This window comes from Neomonachus schauinslandi, chromosome 2 (genome assembly GCF_002201575.2).
Source record: "Neomonachus schauinslandi chromosome 2, ASM220157v2, whole genome shotgun sequence".
Taxonomy (NCBI): Eukaryota; Metazoa; Chordata; class Mammalia; order Carnivora; family Phocidae; genus Neomonachus; species Neomonachus schauinslandi.
Genome location: NC_058404.1, coordinates 105,029,035 through 105,050,216, shown reverse-complemented (window position 1 = coordinate 105,050,216; position 21,182 = coordinate 105,029,035). Strand labels below are relative to the sequence as shown.

Sequence of the window (21,182 nt, the reverse complement as noted above, 5' to 3'; positions counted from 1 at the left end):
GTTCTTCCTTTTCAGAGCCTTATCTCTGGCTGTTCCCAATCCTCCCCCAACTGAACTGAGTTTCCAAAGATAAAATAAGTCTTTTTTTTCTTATACCCTTGCCTTTGCAAGATGCTGCTTCTCCTCTTCCCATTCCCCTTTCAACTTCCCAAAATACCACACCGATGAAGTATTTTCTAATCCATCAAAAGACAATAGATTATCACTTCATTTTTGTGTTACCACTGTATTTTGATCTATATCGTACAGAGATCTATGCTGTAGAGGGAAGACAGAATAAGGGAATCTGGAGATGATGTTATGTGTACTCTCATCTTAAGTGTAAAGAGAGAACCATATGGACAGCACAAAGAATGGTAGGCAGGCAGAGGCGCTTTCTAGGGGACCCAGAGACAGGATGAGAGCAATGTCCACGTACGGTTTGGGTGCTCTAGTAATTTTCTGTGGCTGGGTGGATCATGTTATTTATGAATCAAAATTGTCGTTGAGGTTTGTAGTTATTTTTCTGAAAAATGGCACATAGGTTGAATTTTTTAAATTAAATCTCTGTTGTTTATTATTTCAGAGTTGCTTACCATTGATTTCTAATGTTTTACCTCAGTTTCTCCTTCTCTAGTCCAAAAGTTTGTAGGCAAATGCTTAAAATAATACTGTGATGAATCCACTTGTAAAGTGAAGCATTCCCAAACATTTTCTTGTAAATTAGAATTTTTCATGTTAAATTTTCTTAAAGTAGGATATCTCTGTAAATGAAATCGCTTATTTTTTATTAAGAATGACTTATTAACAGATATTACAATTTAGAAATTGATACTTTATTGTACAGTATGTCTGATCTAACTGAAGTTATAATCAAGATTGATAAAATCAGTTTAAGGAAATGGAGAAAGATAGCAAAATGAGATATAAAATATACAGCTTTTACTTTCTATTCAAATGTTTATATTATTAAAAATAATTTTACTTCAAAGATAGTGTTGTTGTGGCGCCTGCGTGGCTCAGTCGGTTAAGCGTCTGCCTTTGGCTCAGGTCATGATCTCAGAGTCCTGGGATCAAGTCCCGCATCGGGCTCTCTGCTCTGCGGAGAGCCTGTTTCTGCCTCTCCCCCTGCTCTTCTCTCTCTCTCTCTCTGTCAAATAAATAAATCTTAAAAAAAAAAAAAAGTGTTGTTGCTATCATTATAATTAGCTTACATTTACTGAATGCCTGCTATATTTTGGGCATATATTAGGTATTTTATACATGGTTTATGATACTTATAACTATGACCTTTTTATGTAATTATGATTATAGATTATGTAACATACAATTTTAATGATTGAATAGTTGAGTAATGTTCTGTGCTACTGAAAACTTTATAAGAAGTGGAAGAAATAATTGTGGGGCACATGAGGTCAGTATCAGACCTTAGATTCCGTCCTTGTCAAGAACCTATCAGGGCATTCTTTGTCCACCAGGTGTTTTATGCTTTGGCATCTTTGAAACTTCTTAGCCTGCATAATAAACTCTTGCCCCTCTCATGGTGACCTTCCCTGTTTTTAGGCAAGCAGGCTGTTTGAACCCTAAAAGATATTTCCTTCTATAATGTATACTGTATAGGCCTGAAATAATCCTACCTCCTTGACCTAGCTGCCAGATGGTAGGAAATTGTCCTGAACTCTGATTGCCTAGGTCATCTTTGTTAGGAACACTAATTTGTTCATTAAGGTTTCATTTTATTTCCTGAGCTTCCTACAATAAGTATTTAATGAGTACTTACCATGTATTTGGTACTGGTTTACATGCCTGGGATTCACTTTACATTCTAAGATGATTGGGAGGAGAAACAGTAATAATCCTAATAAGTCAATTATATTGCATATAAGATGGTGATGAATGCCAAGGAGAAAAGAAAAGGTAGAGCATGGTAAGGGGGATTGGGAGTGTGGAGTGGAGGTTGTGATGGGTTGCAATTTTTTTTTTTTTAAAGATTTTATTTATTTGACAGAACGAGAGAGGGAACACAAGCAGGGGGAGTGGGAGAGGGAGAAGCAGGCTTCCTGCGGAGCAGGGAGCCCGATGCAGGGCTCTATCCCAGCACCCTGGGATCATGACCTGAGCCGAAGGCAGACGCTTAATGACTGAGCCACCCAGGCGCCCCGGGTTGCAATTTTAAATCCATATAGGCCTCATTTAGAAGGTGATTTTTGAGGAAAGCAATCATGAAGGGTGCCAGGGAGAAGCCATGTGTGCATCAAGGGGAAGTGTATTGCGGTCAGAAGAATAGCCAGAGTAAGGGCTTTAAAGCAGGTGTTTGCAGGGTGTATTCGGAAATCAGAGGGAGGCTGATACAATGGCAATAGAGAAAGTGAAGGGAAAGTAGTCAGAGATGAAGGTGAGGGGTGGGAAGGTGTGACATAATAAGAAATTTGGTCTCTGGCCCCTTTTCCTGACATACAGCTCCTAAAACCCTTGGAGCATCTCTGGAAGTGATTTTTTTTTCATGCATGCTAATGAGATGACTGCTGGTTGGGGGCTCCTGGATAGCCTTAGATTGGGGACTGGTTGCCAGGGGAACCAACTCTGTGATTAGAGGAATTGAACTTTCAGCTTGCCTACCTTCCTCCACCTCCAGGGAGAGGAATGTGGTGGAGGTTGAGCTAATCACTAATGGCCAGTGATTTAATCAGTTGTGCCTATGTAATGAAGCCTCCATAAAAAATCCTAACTGGGGGCGCCTGGGTGGCTCAGTCGGTTGAGCATCTGCCTTTGGCCCAAGTCATGATCCCAGGGTCCTGGGATCTAGCGCCATTTCTGACTGTCTGCACAGCGGGGAGCCTGCTTCTCCCTCTCCCTCTGCCTGCAGCTCCTGCTGCTTGTGCGTGCTCTCTCTCTCTCCCTGTCAAATAAATAAATACAGTCTTTAAAAAAAAAAATCCTAACTGAAGGGGTTTGGAGAGCTTTTGGGTTGGTGAACACGTGGAGGTGCTGAGAGGCTGGTATGTCTGGAGAGGGCATGGACACTCCATGCCCCTTCCCACATACCTTGCCCTATGCATCTCTTCCACATGGCTGTTTCTGAGTATCTTTTTATAATAAACCCAAAGTCTAGTCAGTAAGCTGAGTTCTGAGAGCTGTGCTAGCAAATTAATCAAATTAATCATCCGTGGAAAAGGTTGTGGGAACCCCCAAATTATAGGCGATTGACCAGAAGTACAAGTGACAACCTGGGTCACGTGATCAGTGTCTGAAGTGGGACAGTCTTGTGGGACTGAGCCCTTGACTTGAGATCTGACACTAACTTCAGGTAGATAGTGTCAAAACTGAGTTCAATTGTAGGACACCCTGTTGGTGTCCACTGAGAATTGAAGAATGGCTTGTGGAAAAACACATCTGGTCTCAAGTGCTGTGAGAGTATAGAAGAATTCTGATTGCAAATCAATAAATGTCATATACCACATGAAGAGAAGCAAAGATTAGATGCAGAAGAAGCATTTGACAAAATTCAATATCCTTTCAATGTAAAAATTCTCAGCAAAGTGGGTATAGAGGGAATGTGTCTCAATATAATAAAAGTCATATATGACAAGCCCACAGCTAACATCATTCTCAGCTGTGAAAAGTCAAAAGCTTTTCCTCTAGTATCAGAAACAAAATGGGTGCCGACTCTGACCACACCTATTAGATATAGCACTGGAAGCCCTAGGCAGTGCAATTAGTCAAGAAAAATAAATGGTATCCAAATAGGAAATGAAGAAGTAAAATTATCACTATTTGCAGATGACATTATATTAAATGTGGAAAACCCAAAGACTCCACCAAAACCTCTTAGAACTAATACTCGAGGGGCACCTGGGTGGCTCAGTCATTAAGTGTCTGCCTTCAGCTCAGGTCATGATCAAAGCAAGGGTCCTGGGATCGAGCCCCTCATCAGGCTCTCTGCTCTGCAGGAAGCCTGCTTCTCCCTCTCCCACTCCCCCTGCTTGTGTTCCCTCTCTCGCTGTGTCTCTCTGTCAAATAAATAAATAAAATCTTTAAAAAAAAAAAAAAAAACTAATACTCGATTTCAGTAAAGTTGCAGGATACAAAATCAACATATGGAGATCAGTTGCATTTTTATTCAATTTTATCTGACCCTAAAATTGCTACATCAAATTTCTTTTGGTTTATACTTTTCTGGTATATCATTTTAATTTTATATTTGTGTGTATATACACATATATAACATATAATGCATAAATGTAACTAATATACATACTGTAGTTTTTTTTAGTACAGGCTTTTTTTTTTTTCACTTTTATTTTCAAGCTTGGTTGTCCATCCCCATTTTAACAAGACATATACACACTTCTCTTTGTTCGGATGTTCATATAAAGCATATGTATTTTTTCCACATTATTTTACCAAAATGGGATTATATTACATTTCTTTTTTTTTTTTTAAGATTTTATTTATTTATTTGACAGAGAGACACAGTGAGAGAGGGAACACAAGCAGGGGGAGTGGGAGAGGGAGAAGCAGACTTCCCACAGAGCATGGAGGCCGATGCGGGGCTCAATTCCAGGACCCTGGGATCATGACCTGAGCCGAAGCCTGACGCTTAACGACTGAGCCACCCAGGTGCCCCAGGATTATATTACATTTCTTCATTTTGCCTTTGTCATTCAAAAAACCCTGTTATATAATTATGTCCCTATTTATGGACATTTATTTTGTTTCTTTCCTTATTTATTGCACCTATCAACTATATCTCAATAAGGTAATACTTTTGGGGGGGAGGCATAGATTTTCAGTATTGGGGTTTTTAGATTGAAGTGTGTCTTTAATTTTAACAATTGTTGCCAGGTTGATATAATATTGCTACAAGGGTATTATAGTATAATTACATTTTTTTATTAGTCAACAATAACGGAAAGTACCTCTTTCCCTTTAGCTCCACCAACAGTGTTTCTTTTAAGTTTTTGCCAGCTGATGGAAAGAAACAAACTACCTCTTAATTACTTTCATAATGCTTCTGTGTTGAGGTCTCCAAGATTCCTGACATTCCTAGGTTTGGTGATTTTGTAGAATTTTGAACACTCAGCATATAGTTGTACTTATTGGTATGCTTTTTTAATTATAGCAAAAGGAAATAAAGCAAAATCAGCAAATAAAAAAGGATCATGGGGTGAATTCCGGTGGAAATCAGACACAAGTTTCTCCTAGTTTTCTTCCAATGGAGTCACATGAAACACACAAATTCCTCCAGCAACCAATTGTGACATATGTAAAATGCAGTCTACCAGAAAGCTGTTTAGAGACTCAGTCAGTAGAATTTTTTATTGGGAAGGGGGGTCACGTGGTTATCCTCTAGCTCAAATGTTACCAGAATTCCAGACTTCCAGAAGGAAAGCAGGTGTTTAGGATAAACCACATTGTTTGCACAGTTTAGTTACAGTGACCAACTTTCACTAGTTACTGTGGTGGAATCCTCCCAAAAATTTAAATTCTAAAAGCCTAAAACCTTGCAAGCAGGCTTTCTAAGGATAGCAATCTCTGGTTTGCTATGTTGTCCTTTCTTTTTTCTTGTCGTACAGTTCACTCATTGAAAGAGTACAATTCAGTGGTTTTTAGTGTATTTACAGGAAGGTAAACCTATCACCACAATTTTAGAACATTTTCATCACCTCAAAAAGAATCCTTGTACCTTTTAGTTCTCACTCTTCCCTTCTCATCTCTACTGTGCCATTTCTCCAGTCCAAGCAACCACTAATCTCCTGGCTGTCTCTGTAGATTTCTCTGTTCTGGACATTTTGTATGAATGGAATCAATCGTAACATGTGGTCCTTCCTGACTGTTTTCACTTAGAATGTTTTCAATGTTCATCCATATTGTAGCATGTAAAAGTACTTCATTTCTTTTTATGGCTGAATAATATTCCATTTTATGAATATGTATACACACATACTCATACCGTATGTTGTTTATCCATTCATTAGTTGATAAACATTTGGCTTGTTTCCACCTTTCAGCTGTTACAAACATTGCTGTGTTAGCTCTTTTCTCCATAACCTCCCAAGTATTTATTGAAAGAATTAATATAGAATCACATTTGCGTTCCTGGAATAAATCCTCCTTGATTATTATTCTTTTAAAAAGTGTAATTATTCTTTTGACACATTGATAGATTATGTTTGCTAGTGCTTTATTTACAAGTTTTGTATCCAAGTCACATTAGTCTGAGGTTTATCATGTTTTGATAATAAGGTTATGTTAGCTTCATGAAATGATTTGGGATACTTTGCATATTATTTTCCCTCTGGTCTGCAGTACTATGTTAGAATTAACAGTTCTTTAATGTTTAGGTAAAATTGAACTTTGAATCCATCTGATCCAGTTGGCTTTTTCAGTGGGAGAACTTTTGTTTCCATATTATTCTAGATTTTAAAAATGTTTTCTACTTTTTCTTGGGTTAATTTTGTTAATTTGTATTTTGCTGGGAAATTACCTATTCCTTTAGATTTTAAAAGTTATTGCCCTAAGACTTAAGTCATACTCTTACAGTCTTTTGGTTGCTTATGTATGTGTGGTCATTTCTTATTTATCAATCTCTTTGGTGTTTACATACCTCTTTTCCTTTCTTTAATCAGGCTTGTGAAGATTTTATGTTATATTAGTTTTTACAAAAGTTTACTTTTGGATTTATTTTTTTCTATTGTTTGCCTATGAATGGGCTTGAAAATCTCTTTTTCTCTCTCTCTTTTCAGCTTAAGCCTTCGTAATTTTCATCCTACTTTCTTCCCCACATCATGTTTGGATTTTTTGAGTTATCATTTTCTTTATCTCTCTGAGATTTTTGGTCTTTAATCCTGGAAAAATCTTAGTCATTTCTAAAAGTATTTACTCAATTTACTTTATCCTCTTTCTGGGAACCTTTTAGATAGTATTGATTTCATCCATGCCTCTTAGTTTTTTCAAAATGTTTATATTTTCCACTTCTTTATTCCTTTTTTAGTGCTTTGTAGGAAAATTTCCTGACCTGAACTTACTGCTCATTGATACAGTTTTTGCTTCTATTCATTTTGCTAGTTAACTCATTCTTTTTTTTTAAGATTTTATTTTATTTATTTGACAGAGAGAGAACACGAGAGGGAACACAAGCAGGGGGAGTAGGAGAGGGAGAAGCAGGCTTCCCGCCAAGCAGGGAGCCCAATGTGGGGCTCCATCCCAGGGCCTTGGGATCATGACCTGAGCCGAAGGAAGATGCTCAACGACTGAGCCACCCAGGCGCCCCTAGTTACCTCATTCTTTTACAAAATTTTAGTAGTTTTTTAAAAAATTGCCATATTCAATTGGTGGATATTTATTTAGTTTATTTTAAATTTGTGTTCCCTTTGGTCTGTTCACTCTGTTTTCTCTGTTACAGAATGTTCAGCTTGTTGCCTTTGTTTCATAGTGCTGGTCCCCCTCAAGTGTCTGTTTCTCTTTTTCTTGGAGTACCAAGTTACAAACTAATGATATTTACATTCAAAGGGTGAAAGCACTTGCTCTCATTTGTGTTTCTTCAGATGATTTCAGTGAGTAGAGGTGGGATGTGAGTAGAGGGGCTTGATTTGGAGTGATGCAGCTTGAGCGTTGGTTCCAAAAAGAACTTTCTGTTTCTGTGCCTAGCAGCATGATCTTCCCCAGATCCTACTGTCCTCTGTTCTATTTGAGAAGTAGGGGTGAGGGCAGAACACCCAGGGTCCTTGCACGTACTTGTTACCATTCCCAAACTGCCTGTGATCTAGTGCTTTTCTGCTGTTATAATCTCCCTTACCCTCCAGATGGCAGTAGGGTGGTAGCTGAACTTCCCGTTTTGTTGCATTGTGTGAGGTGGGAATTCTCTGCCCAGAGAAATGTGAGGAATGGAAAAGGTCTTAACTAGAAAGATCTTTTCTAGTATGTAACACTTGGCCCTCTCTTTATCTTAGCTACTGTTTCCCTCCCACTTTAGAAGCCAGTTACTTTTGGTATCCTTAAGGTTTCCTTCCTGTAATCTCCAGACTTGGGCTGGAGGTAGGGAACCAGAGAAGCATATACTAGTTCGACGTCTTGCACAAGAATGGAAGCCACAGTATTTTTAAGTTATCTGTTCATGTCTTTGCCTCTCACCAAACTAAGCTCAGTAAAGGTAGGGATTATTTCATATACCTTAGGACAGTTCATGGTGCAAACATGGTGCCTAGTAAATGATGAAAGAATATCATTTCAAAAGGATTCGTTCATTAAAAATACAAATTTACCACCAACATAAAGCTCCCTTAATGTGGTAAAATTACGCATTTATTAAAAACTTAATTTGTATGAAAGGTTTGGGAATCATTTAGATCACTTTAGAGAAGGTTGCAACCCACGGAGTTAAAATAAAAAGAAAACAACTAACATAGTATAGTGTTTTAGAATTCCTGAAACATTTAACCTATGTTAATCAGGGCTATTATTGCTGTCCCCATTTTAATTAGCAATAATCACGCCTCGGATAAACCTCATTGGCTACGATACTGCCACTGCGCAAAGCTTGCTATCCCCATTTTATAGATGAAAACACTATAAATCAGAGAGGACAAGGATTTATCTAAGGCTAAACAGCTAATAAGTGATGAGCTAATATGTGGGGCTAGAAACAAGCCCTGACTTTAATTCTTTAGATAAGATGCTTCTTTATTCCTCGGTGCTTTCCTGTTTTCGTGGGTATTTGACCAATGGTATTGAACTGATCCATGCCATTCTGTCTTATCTTAACATGCTGTGAAAATGAAGCTCATGACTTTAACAGAGTTTAAAGGTGAAGTCCTTACAGAGGGCTTTTAGTACCCCCACATGATCTGTTTCCCGTTCCTCCTTTTCATCTTTTCCTCTTTGTTTATATTTCTCATGCCACATTGAGCTGCTTACTATTTTTCCAACATGTCAAGCATGCTATTCATTCTGCTAGAAACGCCTTCTCTCAGGTGACATTTTCACCTACTTCAAATATTTGTGCAAAGATAACCTGCTCAATTAGACTTTCCATGACTATCCTATTTAAAAGTGCAAGTTCCCTCACATTATATGCATTTCCCATCCTCTTTCCTTGCATTGTTTTTCTGTTAGCACTCAGCACGTAACTCTTCTAGTACAGTTACAATTTGTTATTTATTAATGTATGCCTTTCCTCATTATTAAATTAGTCCACTGCCTGGCACAGTACTTGGCTCAGTAAATGTTTGTTGAGTGAATGAACATAGGAAGGAAATTTAATTAAACAAGACTTTGTTAGTAATACTTGTTTTTAATGAAGTTTAAAGTCTTTTTACTCAGGAGCATGCATTAGTGAATAGTGTAGAAAACACTAAGTTCACTAAGATTTGTTTATCAATTTAAGGCTTCTTCTGAGTTTTAATGTATACCAATTTATGTAAAATCTACAGAGTTTCTTGGAAAAATAATATTCTGTTCAAGACATGTAACAACATAGAGTATCTGTACGTGTATTTGTTTTAATAAACAAAGCAATTTAGTGTTGACAACAAAGTTAGTACCTTTGAAAATACTACCTGAGATCTAATTTAATTACAGTGTTCTCTAGACTATTTTCCTTTTGAAATCAATGACCACTGAAATCTTCAAACAGGTAGTGATTGATGTCACATTGATATTTTTAAAAATTTTTAATGAAGAATAATGTCTTCTTTTTTGTATTTTAGAACAGTTATAATCCTTTTATGATTATATATTCAGTATTTGTGTTCAAATAGTAAAGTAGGAATTTTCTTGTTTAGCCATTCTTGATTAGCTTTTGCTTTTATTTAAACATTTATTTTCTTTCTTGTAGATTTGCTTTGAGGTCACATTGATGAGAAATATGGAACCACCATTGATAACTTCACCTGTGAAAGAGAGAGTCTTCTTTCTTACTAAAAAAACATAAGGAAAACAAATGACCAAAGGAATCATGCCAGATGGGAACTCAACATCTTTTTGTATCATCTGTTTTTTAAACCATCAAGACCAATGGCTTGTGCTTTAAAGAAAATTATTTGTTCATCAACATTGTTTTTAGCAGTTTAAAAAAAATATTTTTTGCTTTAACTGTACAACTCTCTTATAAAACTTAATGCATATCAAAATCTTTAAGATTTCTTTTTTAGAACTTCAGTGTTTATGTACCCTACTTTTGCTTGACAAAGTCGTCAAAAATTTACAGCATCAGGAAAGATATGGACTTGGAAACTTACGTTACTGTAATTGACTACAGTGAATTTAAGTGGACAGTTCAAGACATCATCCCATTTATCATCAGAAATATCACATAAATATATAATTCTTAGCTTTAATGTACACAAATTTTCTTGAAAATGGCATGGGTAAAATTCTTACGGAAACCTGGCGGCAATCTTGGAAAAGTTTATCAACCTGGGAGTATGCTATCCCTAGCCCCTACCAAAGGCTTGTTAAATGAACCAGGACAAAACAGCTGCTTTCTTAATAGTGCTGTACAGGTGAGGCCATAATTTCTTATTAAATTTATAAAAGTGCTTGTCAGGAAATCCTTTGTTTAATGTTTCTTCTAGTGTAAGAATAAAGTTATTATTGCCTAGAATGACTTTTTAATATCACTTTTAATGATATCAAAAATATTTTGGCTTGGAATTTTGTTTTTTTATTATAAACAGAAATAGATATTATTTATCTAAGATAATTGGGAATGGTTTTAGCAATAGAATAATGTATTACTATGATATAAAATATTTTGACTTAAAATGTTTACTTAGTAAATTAAAATCATGTTTCTAAAATACATAAAATAATTTCTTTGAACCAGCTAACCTACCTCCCTTTACCCCCCCCCCCCTTTTTTTTTAAAGGAATCCAGTAGAATCCCCATAGATAGCTTGGGTTGAAATGAGAATGCAGTTTTAATTCTCAGGACTCAAACTCCTTTCAGCCTCCACTGTGGCCTTAAATCGCTTCTCTGGAATCATATTTGGACACCACTGTTTTAGTGGAATTGAAGATTAATCCATTTTGCTCCAGTCCTTGTTGAAATTCTTTTAATTAACAAGCATGTGCTAACCTGCTTTTCTTCTTTAGATAAATATCCTTTCTTATGTAAGATGTAGTTTTTATTCAGTAGTTCCAGATTTTGCAGGATCCTATGTCCTTCTGACCATTGACTGTGTAGTACTAAAGATGAGGAAGATTTAGAATATTGGAATGTTATTCTATTGACTATAGAATATACCTTAAAAGAATTTATTTAAAATAAATCACTTCTTACATATTTTCCATTGCTTTTTTTTCCCCTCCTGAAAACAGAGTAGAAAGAGAAATATTGGTTAATTAACTCATGATAAATGAACATCTCTAGAATGTGTCACGTGCTCAGACATCTGACTCAGACTTGTTTTCTCAATTGTCCTCTGCCTGAGACAGATGTCAAACTTGAAAGTTCTGTAATTCACCCAGGGAAAGAAATCTAATTGGCATTCTAATATACATTGCGACCCTTAAGTGGCAGTCACTGTTCTGCCATGGCCAAAAGATCCTACTGGCATTAAGTGCTATGAGAAGTGCAAGAAAACATTTATTGAACAGCACTGGATATAGGGAAATACTGTATACCAAAAGACTTGGAATTAAATGCTTTTGTTTAAATCAGGCTGTGAGAAAGGGCTTCTGTCACTTTAAATCTTTTTCTGTTGACCCTTTTCCAGTTCTTTTTTTATGTTTATATATTTCCCTCTATTTCTGTCCTTTTCCTTGACTCCCAAAATCTGTGTGTAGTTAGTGAGACGAAAAGCATGTTATAACAGAAAATTCTGAGTAAGGACACTTATATGGTAAAGAAAATGGAGAAATATTCCAATGATGATCTGTATCTATATCTATCTATATGTTTTAATGAACATTCCATTGATCTTTACCATGAAAGTTATTTATTAACATTTCTGCTGCTCATCATTCCTTTATGGTAGAGGCAGCATTCCATCTGGTATCACTTATTCTTCTTGAAGGACCTCTTTTAACATTTCTTGTAGGTCAGGTCTGTTGTTGGTGAGTTCTTTCAACTTTTGTGTTTCTGGAAAAAATTCTGTTTTACTTTTGTTTTTGAAAGATATTTTTACTCATTAAAGAAGTCTAAGTTGGCAGTTTTTCCCTTTCAGTACTTTAAAGATTTTGGTCCTTTGACTTGTAGCTTGCATTATTTCTAGTGAAAACTATTGTCATTCTTTGTCTTCTGTATGTAATGTGTCCTTTTCCTCTCTCCTTTTAAGATTCTCTTTTTTCACTACTTTAAAGCAGTTTGATATTGATGTGCCTTGACATAGTTTTCTTCATGTTTCTTGTGTTTATTGAGCATCTTAGATCTGTGGATTTATAATTTTAATCAAATTTGGAAAGTCTTTGACCATTATTTCTTCAAATTTTTCTGTCTCTTCCTTTGAAGGACTGCAATTATATATTGCAGTTGGTTGTCTGAGGTTGTCCCGCAGCTCTGAGGTTGTCCCGATGCTCTCTTAACTTTCATTCTCAGTCTTTTTTTCTTTCTCTCTGTTTCATTTTTTATGCTTTCTATTACCGTGTTTTCAAGTTCATTAATCTTTTCCTTTACAGTGTTTAATCTGTTATTAATCCGAGTATATTTTAATTTCAGACATTGTAATTTTAACCTCTGGAAGTTTGATCTGGGTCTTTTAAAAATCTCTTTCAAGTCTATACTTAACATGTTCAGTCTCTTCTATACATCTTGAACATATGAAATACAGTTATAATAATTTTTTTAATGTACTTGTCTACTAATTCTGTCATTCTACACATTCTGGGTTTCAACTGATTTTTTTTCCTCCTCATTTGGGAATATATTTTCTTGTTTATTTTAATGCCTGGTAATTTTTGATTGGGTGTCAGACCTTTTGAGTTTTATCTTATTGGGTGATAGATATTTTTATATTCTTAGAAATACTCTTGAACTTTGTTCTGGGATAGGGTTGTTTTATTTGGAAATAGTTTGATCATTTTACTTTTAAGCTTTGTTAGGCAGTCCCAAAGTTGTGTTTATTTCAGGATTAATTTGTCTACTCCTGGGTAAGACCCTTCCTTCTTTAGCCAATGCTCTGTGGATTATGAAGCATTCTACATTGGCTCTTAGGAGCAGGCACTAGGCAGGTATGAGCTCTGGGCACTAGTCTCTCTAATTTTGGGGGGTATTTCTTTCCTCAGCCTCGGGTAGTTTCCTCACAGTATTTGCCTGAATACTCAAGGGGAACCCTCTGTAGAGCTGTGGTATTCAATCTGTGTGCAGCTCTCTCCTCTGCAGCACTCTGCCTTGCCAACTCTAGCTACTTTAGAGTCCCTGAACTTCCACCTCTATCCTTTCAACTCAGGAGATCTTTTGGCCCAGATGTTAAGATGTCTGCCATCTAAACTAATTTGCAAAGCCAATCTTCACTAACAAAACAGGTATTCAGATATAAATTTTCTGTTAGAAAAAGCCTGACTTCATTTTTTAAAATGCAGACTGTAAATATTATGCAGTTTGATGAATAGTTTTTAAAACTGCTGAGAAATAAATTGTGGAATATGTCCTGTAAGAAATTATTAAAAGTGGACATTATTAAAATGTACTGTTTTCAGTAGTGGTTGTGCTAATTTACATTCCCACCAACAGTGCCTGAGGGTTCCCCTTTCTCCATATCCTCACCAACACTTGTTATTTCTTTTCTTTTTTGACAATAGCCAATCTGATAGGTGTGAAGTGATATCTTATTGTGGTTTTGATTTGCATTTCCCCGTTGAACATAGTTTCAGGTGTCTGTTGGCTCTCTGTATGTCTTCTTTGGAAAAATGTCTATTCAAGTCCTCTGCCCATTTTTTAATCAGGTTGTTGTTGATGATGTGGTTGATATTAAGTTCTATAAGTTCTTTATATATTTTGGATAACAACCCCTTATTGTGTGTATGAGTTGCAAATACCTTCTCCCAGTAAGTAGGTTGCCTTTTTGTTTTGTTGATGGTTTCCTCTGCTGTCCAGAAGCTTTTAGGTTAATGTAATCCCATTTGTTCATTTTAGCTTTTTTGCCCTTGGCCGAAGAGACTGGTCAAAATATGTGTATGTATGTATATATATATATTACTAAGACTGATGTCAGAGAGTTTACTGTGTTTCTTTTCTTCTAGGAATTTTATGGTTTCAGGTTTTACATTCAAGTCTCTAATCCATTTTGAAGTTATTTTTATATGTCATGTAAATGTGGTTCAGTTTCATTCACATGTAGCTGTCCAGTTTTCCCAACACCATTTATTGAAGAGACTCCAGTATTTTCTCCATTGTATAATCTCAGCTTCCTTCGTTATACATTAATTGACCATATAAGCGTGGGTTTCTTTCTGGGCTCTCTATTCTGTTCCATTGACTTATGTGTCTCTTTTCCTGCCAGTACCATACCATTTTGATTACTATAGGTTTGTAGTATAGTTTGAGATCAGGAGGCTTGATGCCTCCAGCTGTGTTCTTCCTTCTCAAGATTACTTTAGCTATTTAGGGTCTTTTGTGATTCCATACAAATTTTGGGATCATTTTTTCTACTTCTGTGAAAGATGTCATTGCTATTTTGATGAGCATTGCATTGAATCTATAGATTGCTTTGGGTAGTATGGATATTTTAACAATATTAATTCTTCCCAATCCATGAACATGGAATATCTTTCCATTTGTGTCAGTTTTGATTTCTTTCAACAATGTCTTATAGTTTTCAGAGTACAGTCAGACCTTGTTTTATTGTGTTTCACCTTATTACACTTTGCAGATACTGCATTTTTTACCAATTAAAGTTTTGTGGCAACCCTACATCAAACATGTCAGTGGATACCATTTTTCCAATAGCAACTGTTCACTTTGTGTGGCTTTGTTATATTTTTGTAATTCTTGCAGTATTTCAAACTCTTTTATTGTTACTATATTTGTTATGGTGATCTGTGATCACTGATCTTGATGTTACTATTGTAATTGTTTCGGGGCACCACAAACTACCCCTGTATAAGATGGTAAACTTAATTGATAAATGCTGTGTGTTCTGACCAGCTGTTCCCTTATCTCTCTTTCTCCTTGGGCCTCCCTATTCCCTGAGACACAACAACATTGAAATTAGGCCAGTTAATAACCCTATAGTGCCCTCTAAGTGTTCAAGTGAAAGAAAGAGTTCATGTCCTCTTACTTTATTTATATTTTTTAAAAGATTTTATTTATTTATTTATTATTTATTTATTATTTGAGAGAGAGCGAGCACAAGTCGGGGGGAGGGGCAGAGGGAGAGGAAGAAGGTGAGAATCTCAAGCGGACTCTGAGCTGAGCATGGAGCCTAATGTGGGGCTTGATCTCACACAACTCTGAGACCATGGACTGAGCCGAAATTGAGTCGGATGCCAACTAACTCAGCCAACCAGGCACCCCTATACTCTCACTGTAAAGCAAAAGCTAGAAATGAGTAAGCTTAGTGAGGAAAGCATATCGAAAGTCGAGATAGGCTGAAAGTGAGGCCCCTTGTGCCAGTCAGTTAGCCAAATAGTGAATACAAAGAGAAAGTTCTTGAAGGAAATGAAAAGTGCTAGTCCAGTGAAAACACCAATGATAAGAAAGTGAAACAGCCTTCTTGCTGATATGGAAAAAGTTTTAGTGGTCTAGATAGAAGATCAAACCAGCCACAACATTCCCTTAAGTCAAAGCCTAATCCAGAGCAAGGCCCTCACTCTTTAATTCTATGAGGACTGAGAAAGGTGAGGAAGCTGCAGAAGAGAGATTCAAAGCTAGCAGATGTTGGTTCATGAGATTTAAGGAAAGAAGCCATCTCTGTAACAGAAAGTGCAAGGCGAAGCAGGAAGTACTGATATAGAAGCTGCAGCATGCCATCCAGAAGATCTAAGATAATTCATGAAGGTGGCTACATTAAACAACAGATTTTCAATGTAGACAAAACAGCCTTCTATTGAAAGAAGATACCATCTGGGACTTTCATAGCTAGAGAGGAAGTCAATGCCTGGCTTCAAAGCTTCAAGGGACAGGCTGGCTCTCTTGTTATGGACTAATATAGGTGGTGACTTTAAATTGAAGCCAGTAGTTGTTTGCCATTTCGAAATTTCTAGGGCCCTTAAAAATTATGCTAAATCTACTCTGCCTGTGCTCTATAAATGTAACAACAAAGCCTGGATGACAGCACATTGTTTACAACATGGTTTACTGAATCATCCTGCTGATGAGACTTACTGTTCAGAAAAAAAGAATCCCCGCAAAATATTACTGCTTATTGACAATGTACCTGGTCACCCAAGAGCTCTGATGGAGATGGACAATGAGAGTAATGTTTTTATGCCTGCTAACACAATATCCATTCTGCAGCTCACGGATCAAGGAGTAATTTCACTTTCAAGTCTTGTTATTTAAGAAATTTCATAAAGCTATAGTTTTCATAAGGCCTAGCTTCCATAAGTAGTGATTCCTCTGATGGATCTGGACAAAGTAAATTGAAAACGTTCTTCAAGACTGTGAATCTAGATGTTACTAGAAACATTCATGATTCATGGGAAGAGGTCAAAATACCAACATTGATAGGAGTTTGGAAGAAGTCAATTCCAACCTTCGTGGATGACTTTGAGGGGTTTAAGATTTCAGTAGAGCAAGTACCTGCAGATGTGGTGGAAAAAGTATGAGAACTAGAATTAGAAGTAGAGCCTGAAGATGTGACTGAATTGCTGCAATCTCATGATGAAACTTTAATGGGTAAGAACATCTTGTGGATGAGCCAAGAAAGTAGTTTCTTGAGATGGAATCTACCCTTGTGAAGATGCTGTATACATTGTTGAAATGACAACAAAGGATTTAGAATATTACATAAACTTAGTTGATAAAGCAGCTGCAGAGTTTGAGAGGATTGAGTCCAATTTTGAAAGTTCTATGGGTAAAATTCTATCAAACAACATTGCATGCTATAGAAAAATAGTTGGTGAAAGGAAGAATTGATGTGGCAAACTTCATTATTGTCTTATTTTAAGAAATTATGACAGCCACCCCAGCTTTCCACAACCGTCACCCTGATCAGTCAGCAGCCATCAGTATCAAGGCAGGACCCTCTACCAACAAAATGATTATAACTCTCTGAAAGCTCAGGTGATGGTTAATATTTTTAGCAATAAAATATTTTTAAGTTAAGGTATGTACATTGTTTTCTAGTCATAATGCTATTGCATGGTTAATAGACAACAGTATAGTGTAAACATAACTTTATATGCACTGGAAAACTAAAAAGTTTATTTGACTGACTTATTGCAATATTAGCTTTATTGTGATGGCCGACAATTGAACCTGCAATATCTTAGAGGTATGACTGTACAGGTCTTTCACCTCCTTTGTTAAATTTATTCCTAGGTATTTTATTCTTTTTGATGTAACTGTAAATGGGATTATTTTCTTAATTTCTCTTTCTGATAGCTCATTATTAGTATATAGAAACACAACTTATTTCTGTATGTTAATTTTGTATTCTATGACTTTACTGAATTCATTCTAATAGTTTTTTGGTGGAGTCTTTAGGGTTTTCTATATATAGTATGTTATCTGCAAATAATGACACTTCTTTTCAATTTGGATGCCTTTTATTTCTTTTTCTTGCCTAATTGCTGTGGCTAGGACTTCTTGAATAACAGTGATGAGAGTGAGTACTTTTGTCTTGTTTCTGATTTTAGAGGAGAAACTTTCAGCCTGTCATTGTTGAGTATGATAGTACCTAGGGGTTTGTCATATATGACCTTTATTATGTTGAGGTATGTTTCTTTTATGCTCACTTTGTTGAGAGTTTTTATCATAAATGTTGATATTTTTGTCAAATGCTGTTTCTGTATAAAGATCATTATATGATTTTTGTTCTTTGTTTTGTTAATGTGGTGTAATATGTTGATTGATTTACAGATGTTGAACCACCCTTGCATCCATGGAACAAATCTCACTTGATAATGGCATCTGATCCTCTTCATGTACTGTTGAATTTCATTTGCTAATATTTTGTTGAGGATTTTTGTATCTATGTTCATTGGGGATATTGGCCTGTTATAGTCTCTCTCTCTCCTTTTCTCTTCCTTCCTTCCTTCCTTTCTTTCTTTCTTTCCTTTGCCTGGTTTTGATATCAGGGTAATGTTGGCCCTGTAAAATGAGTTTGGAAGTATTTCTTCCTCTTTAATTTTTTGGAATAATTTGAGAAGGATAATTACCAACTCTTTATTTTTTTTATTATTATTTTTTAATTAATTTTATTTTACTATGTTAGTCACCATACATTACATCATTAGTTTTTGATGTAGTGTTGCATGATTCATTGTTTGCGTATAACACACAGTGTTCCATGCAACACGTGCCCTACTTAATACCCATCACCGGGCTAACCCATCCCCCACCCCCCTCCCCTCTAAAACCCTCAGTTTGTTTCTCAGAGTCTATAGTCTCTCATGGTTCATCTCCCCCTCTGATTTCCCCCCCTTCATACTTCCCTTTCTACTATCTTCTTTTTTTTTTTTTAACATATAATGTATTATTTGTTTCAGAGGTACAGGTCTGTGATTCATCAGTCTTACATAATTCACAGCACTCACCATGGCACACATCCTCCCCAGTGTCCAGCACCCAGCCCCCCATCCTCCCACCCCACACCACTCCAGCAACTCTCAGTTTGTTTCCTGAGATTAAGAGTCTCTTGTGGTTTGTCTCCCTCTCTGGTTTGATCTTGTTTCATTTTTTCCTCCCTTCCTCTATGATCCTCTGTCTTGTTTCTCAAATTCCTCATATCAGTGAGGTCATATGATACTTGTCTTTCTCTATTGACTTATTTCGCTTAGCATAATACCCTCTAGTTCCATCCACGTTGTTGCAAATGGCAAGATTTCTTTTTTTTTTTTTTTGATGGCTGCATAATATTCCGTTGTATATATATACACCACATCTTTATCCATTCATCTGCTGATGGACATCTTGGCTCTTTCCATAGTTTGGCTATTGTGGACATTGCTGCTATAAACATTGGAGTGCACATACGCCTTCGGATCACTACATTTGTATCTTTGGATTACCAACTCTTTAAATGATTAGTAGAATTCACCTGTGAAACTGTCTGATCCTGGACTTTTGTTTGGGGGAAATATTTAAATTACTGACTCAGTTTCATTACTTGTAATCATTCTGTTCAGATTTCCCATTTCTTTGTGGTTTGATCTTAGAAAGTTGTGTTTTTTTCTAGGATTTTATCCATTTCTTCTAGGTTTTTCAGTTTGTTGGCTTGTTATTTGTAGTAGTCTCATATCCTTTGTATTTCTGTGGTGTCAGTTGTAACTTCTGCATTTCTGATTTTGTTTATTTGAGTTGTCTCTTTTTTTCCTGATGAGTCTGGTGAGAGGTTTATTGATTTTATCTTTTCAAAAAACCAGCTTTTAGTTTCACTGTTCTTTTCTAATTTTCTTTTTTTAAGTCTCTCATTTATTTCTACTTTCATCTTTATTATTTCCTTCCTTCTACTAACTTTGGGCTTTGTTCTTCTTTTTCTAGAGTCTTTACATGTAAAGTTTGTTTATTTGGGCTTTTCTTATTTCTTGAAGTAGTCCTGTATTGCCATGAACTTCCTTCTTAGAACTGCTTTTGCTGCATCCTATAGATTTTGGAAAGTTGTATTTCCATTTTCATTTATCCCAAGGGTTCCCCTCCCCCTTGACATTTCTAAGCACTTTTTTTCCCCTGTCTTTTTATTATTCAAGTGCATAACATGTAGTGTTATATTAGTTTCAGGTGTATAATATAGTGATTCAACAGTTCTGTACATTTCTCAGTATTCATCAAGGTAAGTGTACTCTTCCCCTTTATCGAACCCATCCCCCAGACTACTTAAGAGTCTTTTTTTCTAGTTTGGCTCTTTTTTTTCTTGTTTGTTCATTTGTTTCCTAAATTCCACATATGAATGAAATCATGATACTTGTCTTCCTTTGACTTATTTCACTCAGGATTATGCCCTCTAGTTCCATCCCTGTTGGTGCAAATGGCAAGATTATACTTAAATTTTTTTCTTCGATTTCTTTGTCTACCTATTGGTTGTTTATAATCAACATTTTAAAATGAAGTAGGATAAAGATTAACGATTAGAATAACTTTTGATATGGATTTGTTAAAAGAGGGGATAAACTGTTATACTGAATAATGTATAAAGAAGTTGCATAAAATATTTTTTCTGTAGTTTGGATCCAGTATAACTTAAACATTTTGCTCATCTAGAAAACATTCCAGTTACATTTGAAGAGTCACTTCACTGGCCTTAGAAACATTATGGAGGGTATTCGCTTTTGACTGAATATTTTAGAATTTTATCCGACATAACTATAAGTAGTTATGACATATGGTGTGGTTTTAAATTTTCTAAGTTAAAAGCAAAGTTATTTAATAGCTAGCATTTATTGTGTTCTTACTTATGTTGGTACTTACCTGAACACTATATGTTCTCTCTAATCTAATTCTTACAACAATCCTAAGAGGTAAGTACTGCTTTAATCTTCATTTTACTGATGAGAAAATTGAGTTTCAGAAAATATTTTGCTCAAGCCAACCCAAGAGCTGGCAAGCAGTAAATCCAGAATTAATACCTAGGCAGTCTGCCTTCAAACATTTATTACTAAGCACAGTGCTATGCTACTTCCCAAGGTTGTGCTGTCCTGTTCTTCATCTTGACAGATGAATGAATTCCAATGCCATGTATTTTATGGTGTGATCAGATATGTATGATATGCAAGAAAATTATTAGACATTTTCAAGTGCTTTGCAAAAACACTGCATTATTTGTGATACTTAAATGGATCCTATTTTCTTTAAGAAAAAGCAACTGTCAAAGGGAAATTCTGAAATGGCCTTTAGTTATTAAGTAATTGAAAATAATAGGATATTTATTAAAATCATTTATTTTTCTTAATCTTTGTTTCTAATTGGGAGAAATGAGAGATCATGAATGGATTTTCTAAGTTACAGTATTTGAGGAAATGACTGAACAATATAGGGAAACTTGGAGATGTTTGTTGTAATAGTAATTACAGCAACAAATAGGAGCTGGCATTCATTGCATTCCAGTTATGTACTGGGCGCTCCTCTAAGCACTTTATATGTTAATACATACCGTTTAATCCTT

The 21,182-nt window shown here is 35.8% G+C and overlaps 1 protein-coding gene and 1 non-coding gene across 6 annotated transcripts in view; one reads left to right on the top strand and one right to left on the bottom strand.

The window, feature by feature from the left end:
* Positions 1-8,377: 8,377 nt before the first annotated feature.
* Positions 8,378-8,519, bottom strand: LOC123324094. Its single transcript, XR_006539607.1, has one exon. It is a non-coding gene; the product is annotated as a U4 spliceosomal RNA (small nuclear RNA).
* A 1,630-nt stretch (positions 8,520-10,149) lies between these two features.
* The window catches only part of USP53 (ubiquitin specific peptidase 53), a 50,848-nt gene continuing 39,815 nt past the window's right edge, over positions 10,150-21,182 (top strand). For all 5 annotated transcript variants that reach the window (XM_044912886.1, XM_044912887.1, XM_044912885.1 and 2 more), the window contains exon 1: positions 10,150-10,481. In XM_044912886.1, the coding sequence (XP_044768821.1) occupies positions 10,338-10,481 (144 nt within the window). In that variant the 5' untranslated portion in view covers positions 10,150-10,337. The remainder of the gene's footprint in view (positions 10,482-21,182) is intronic.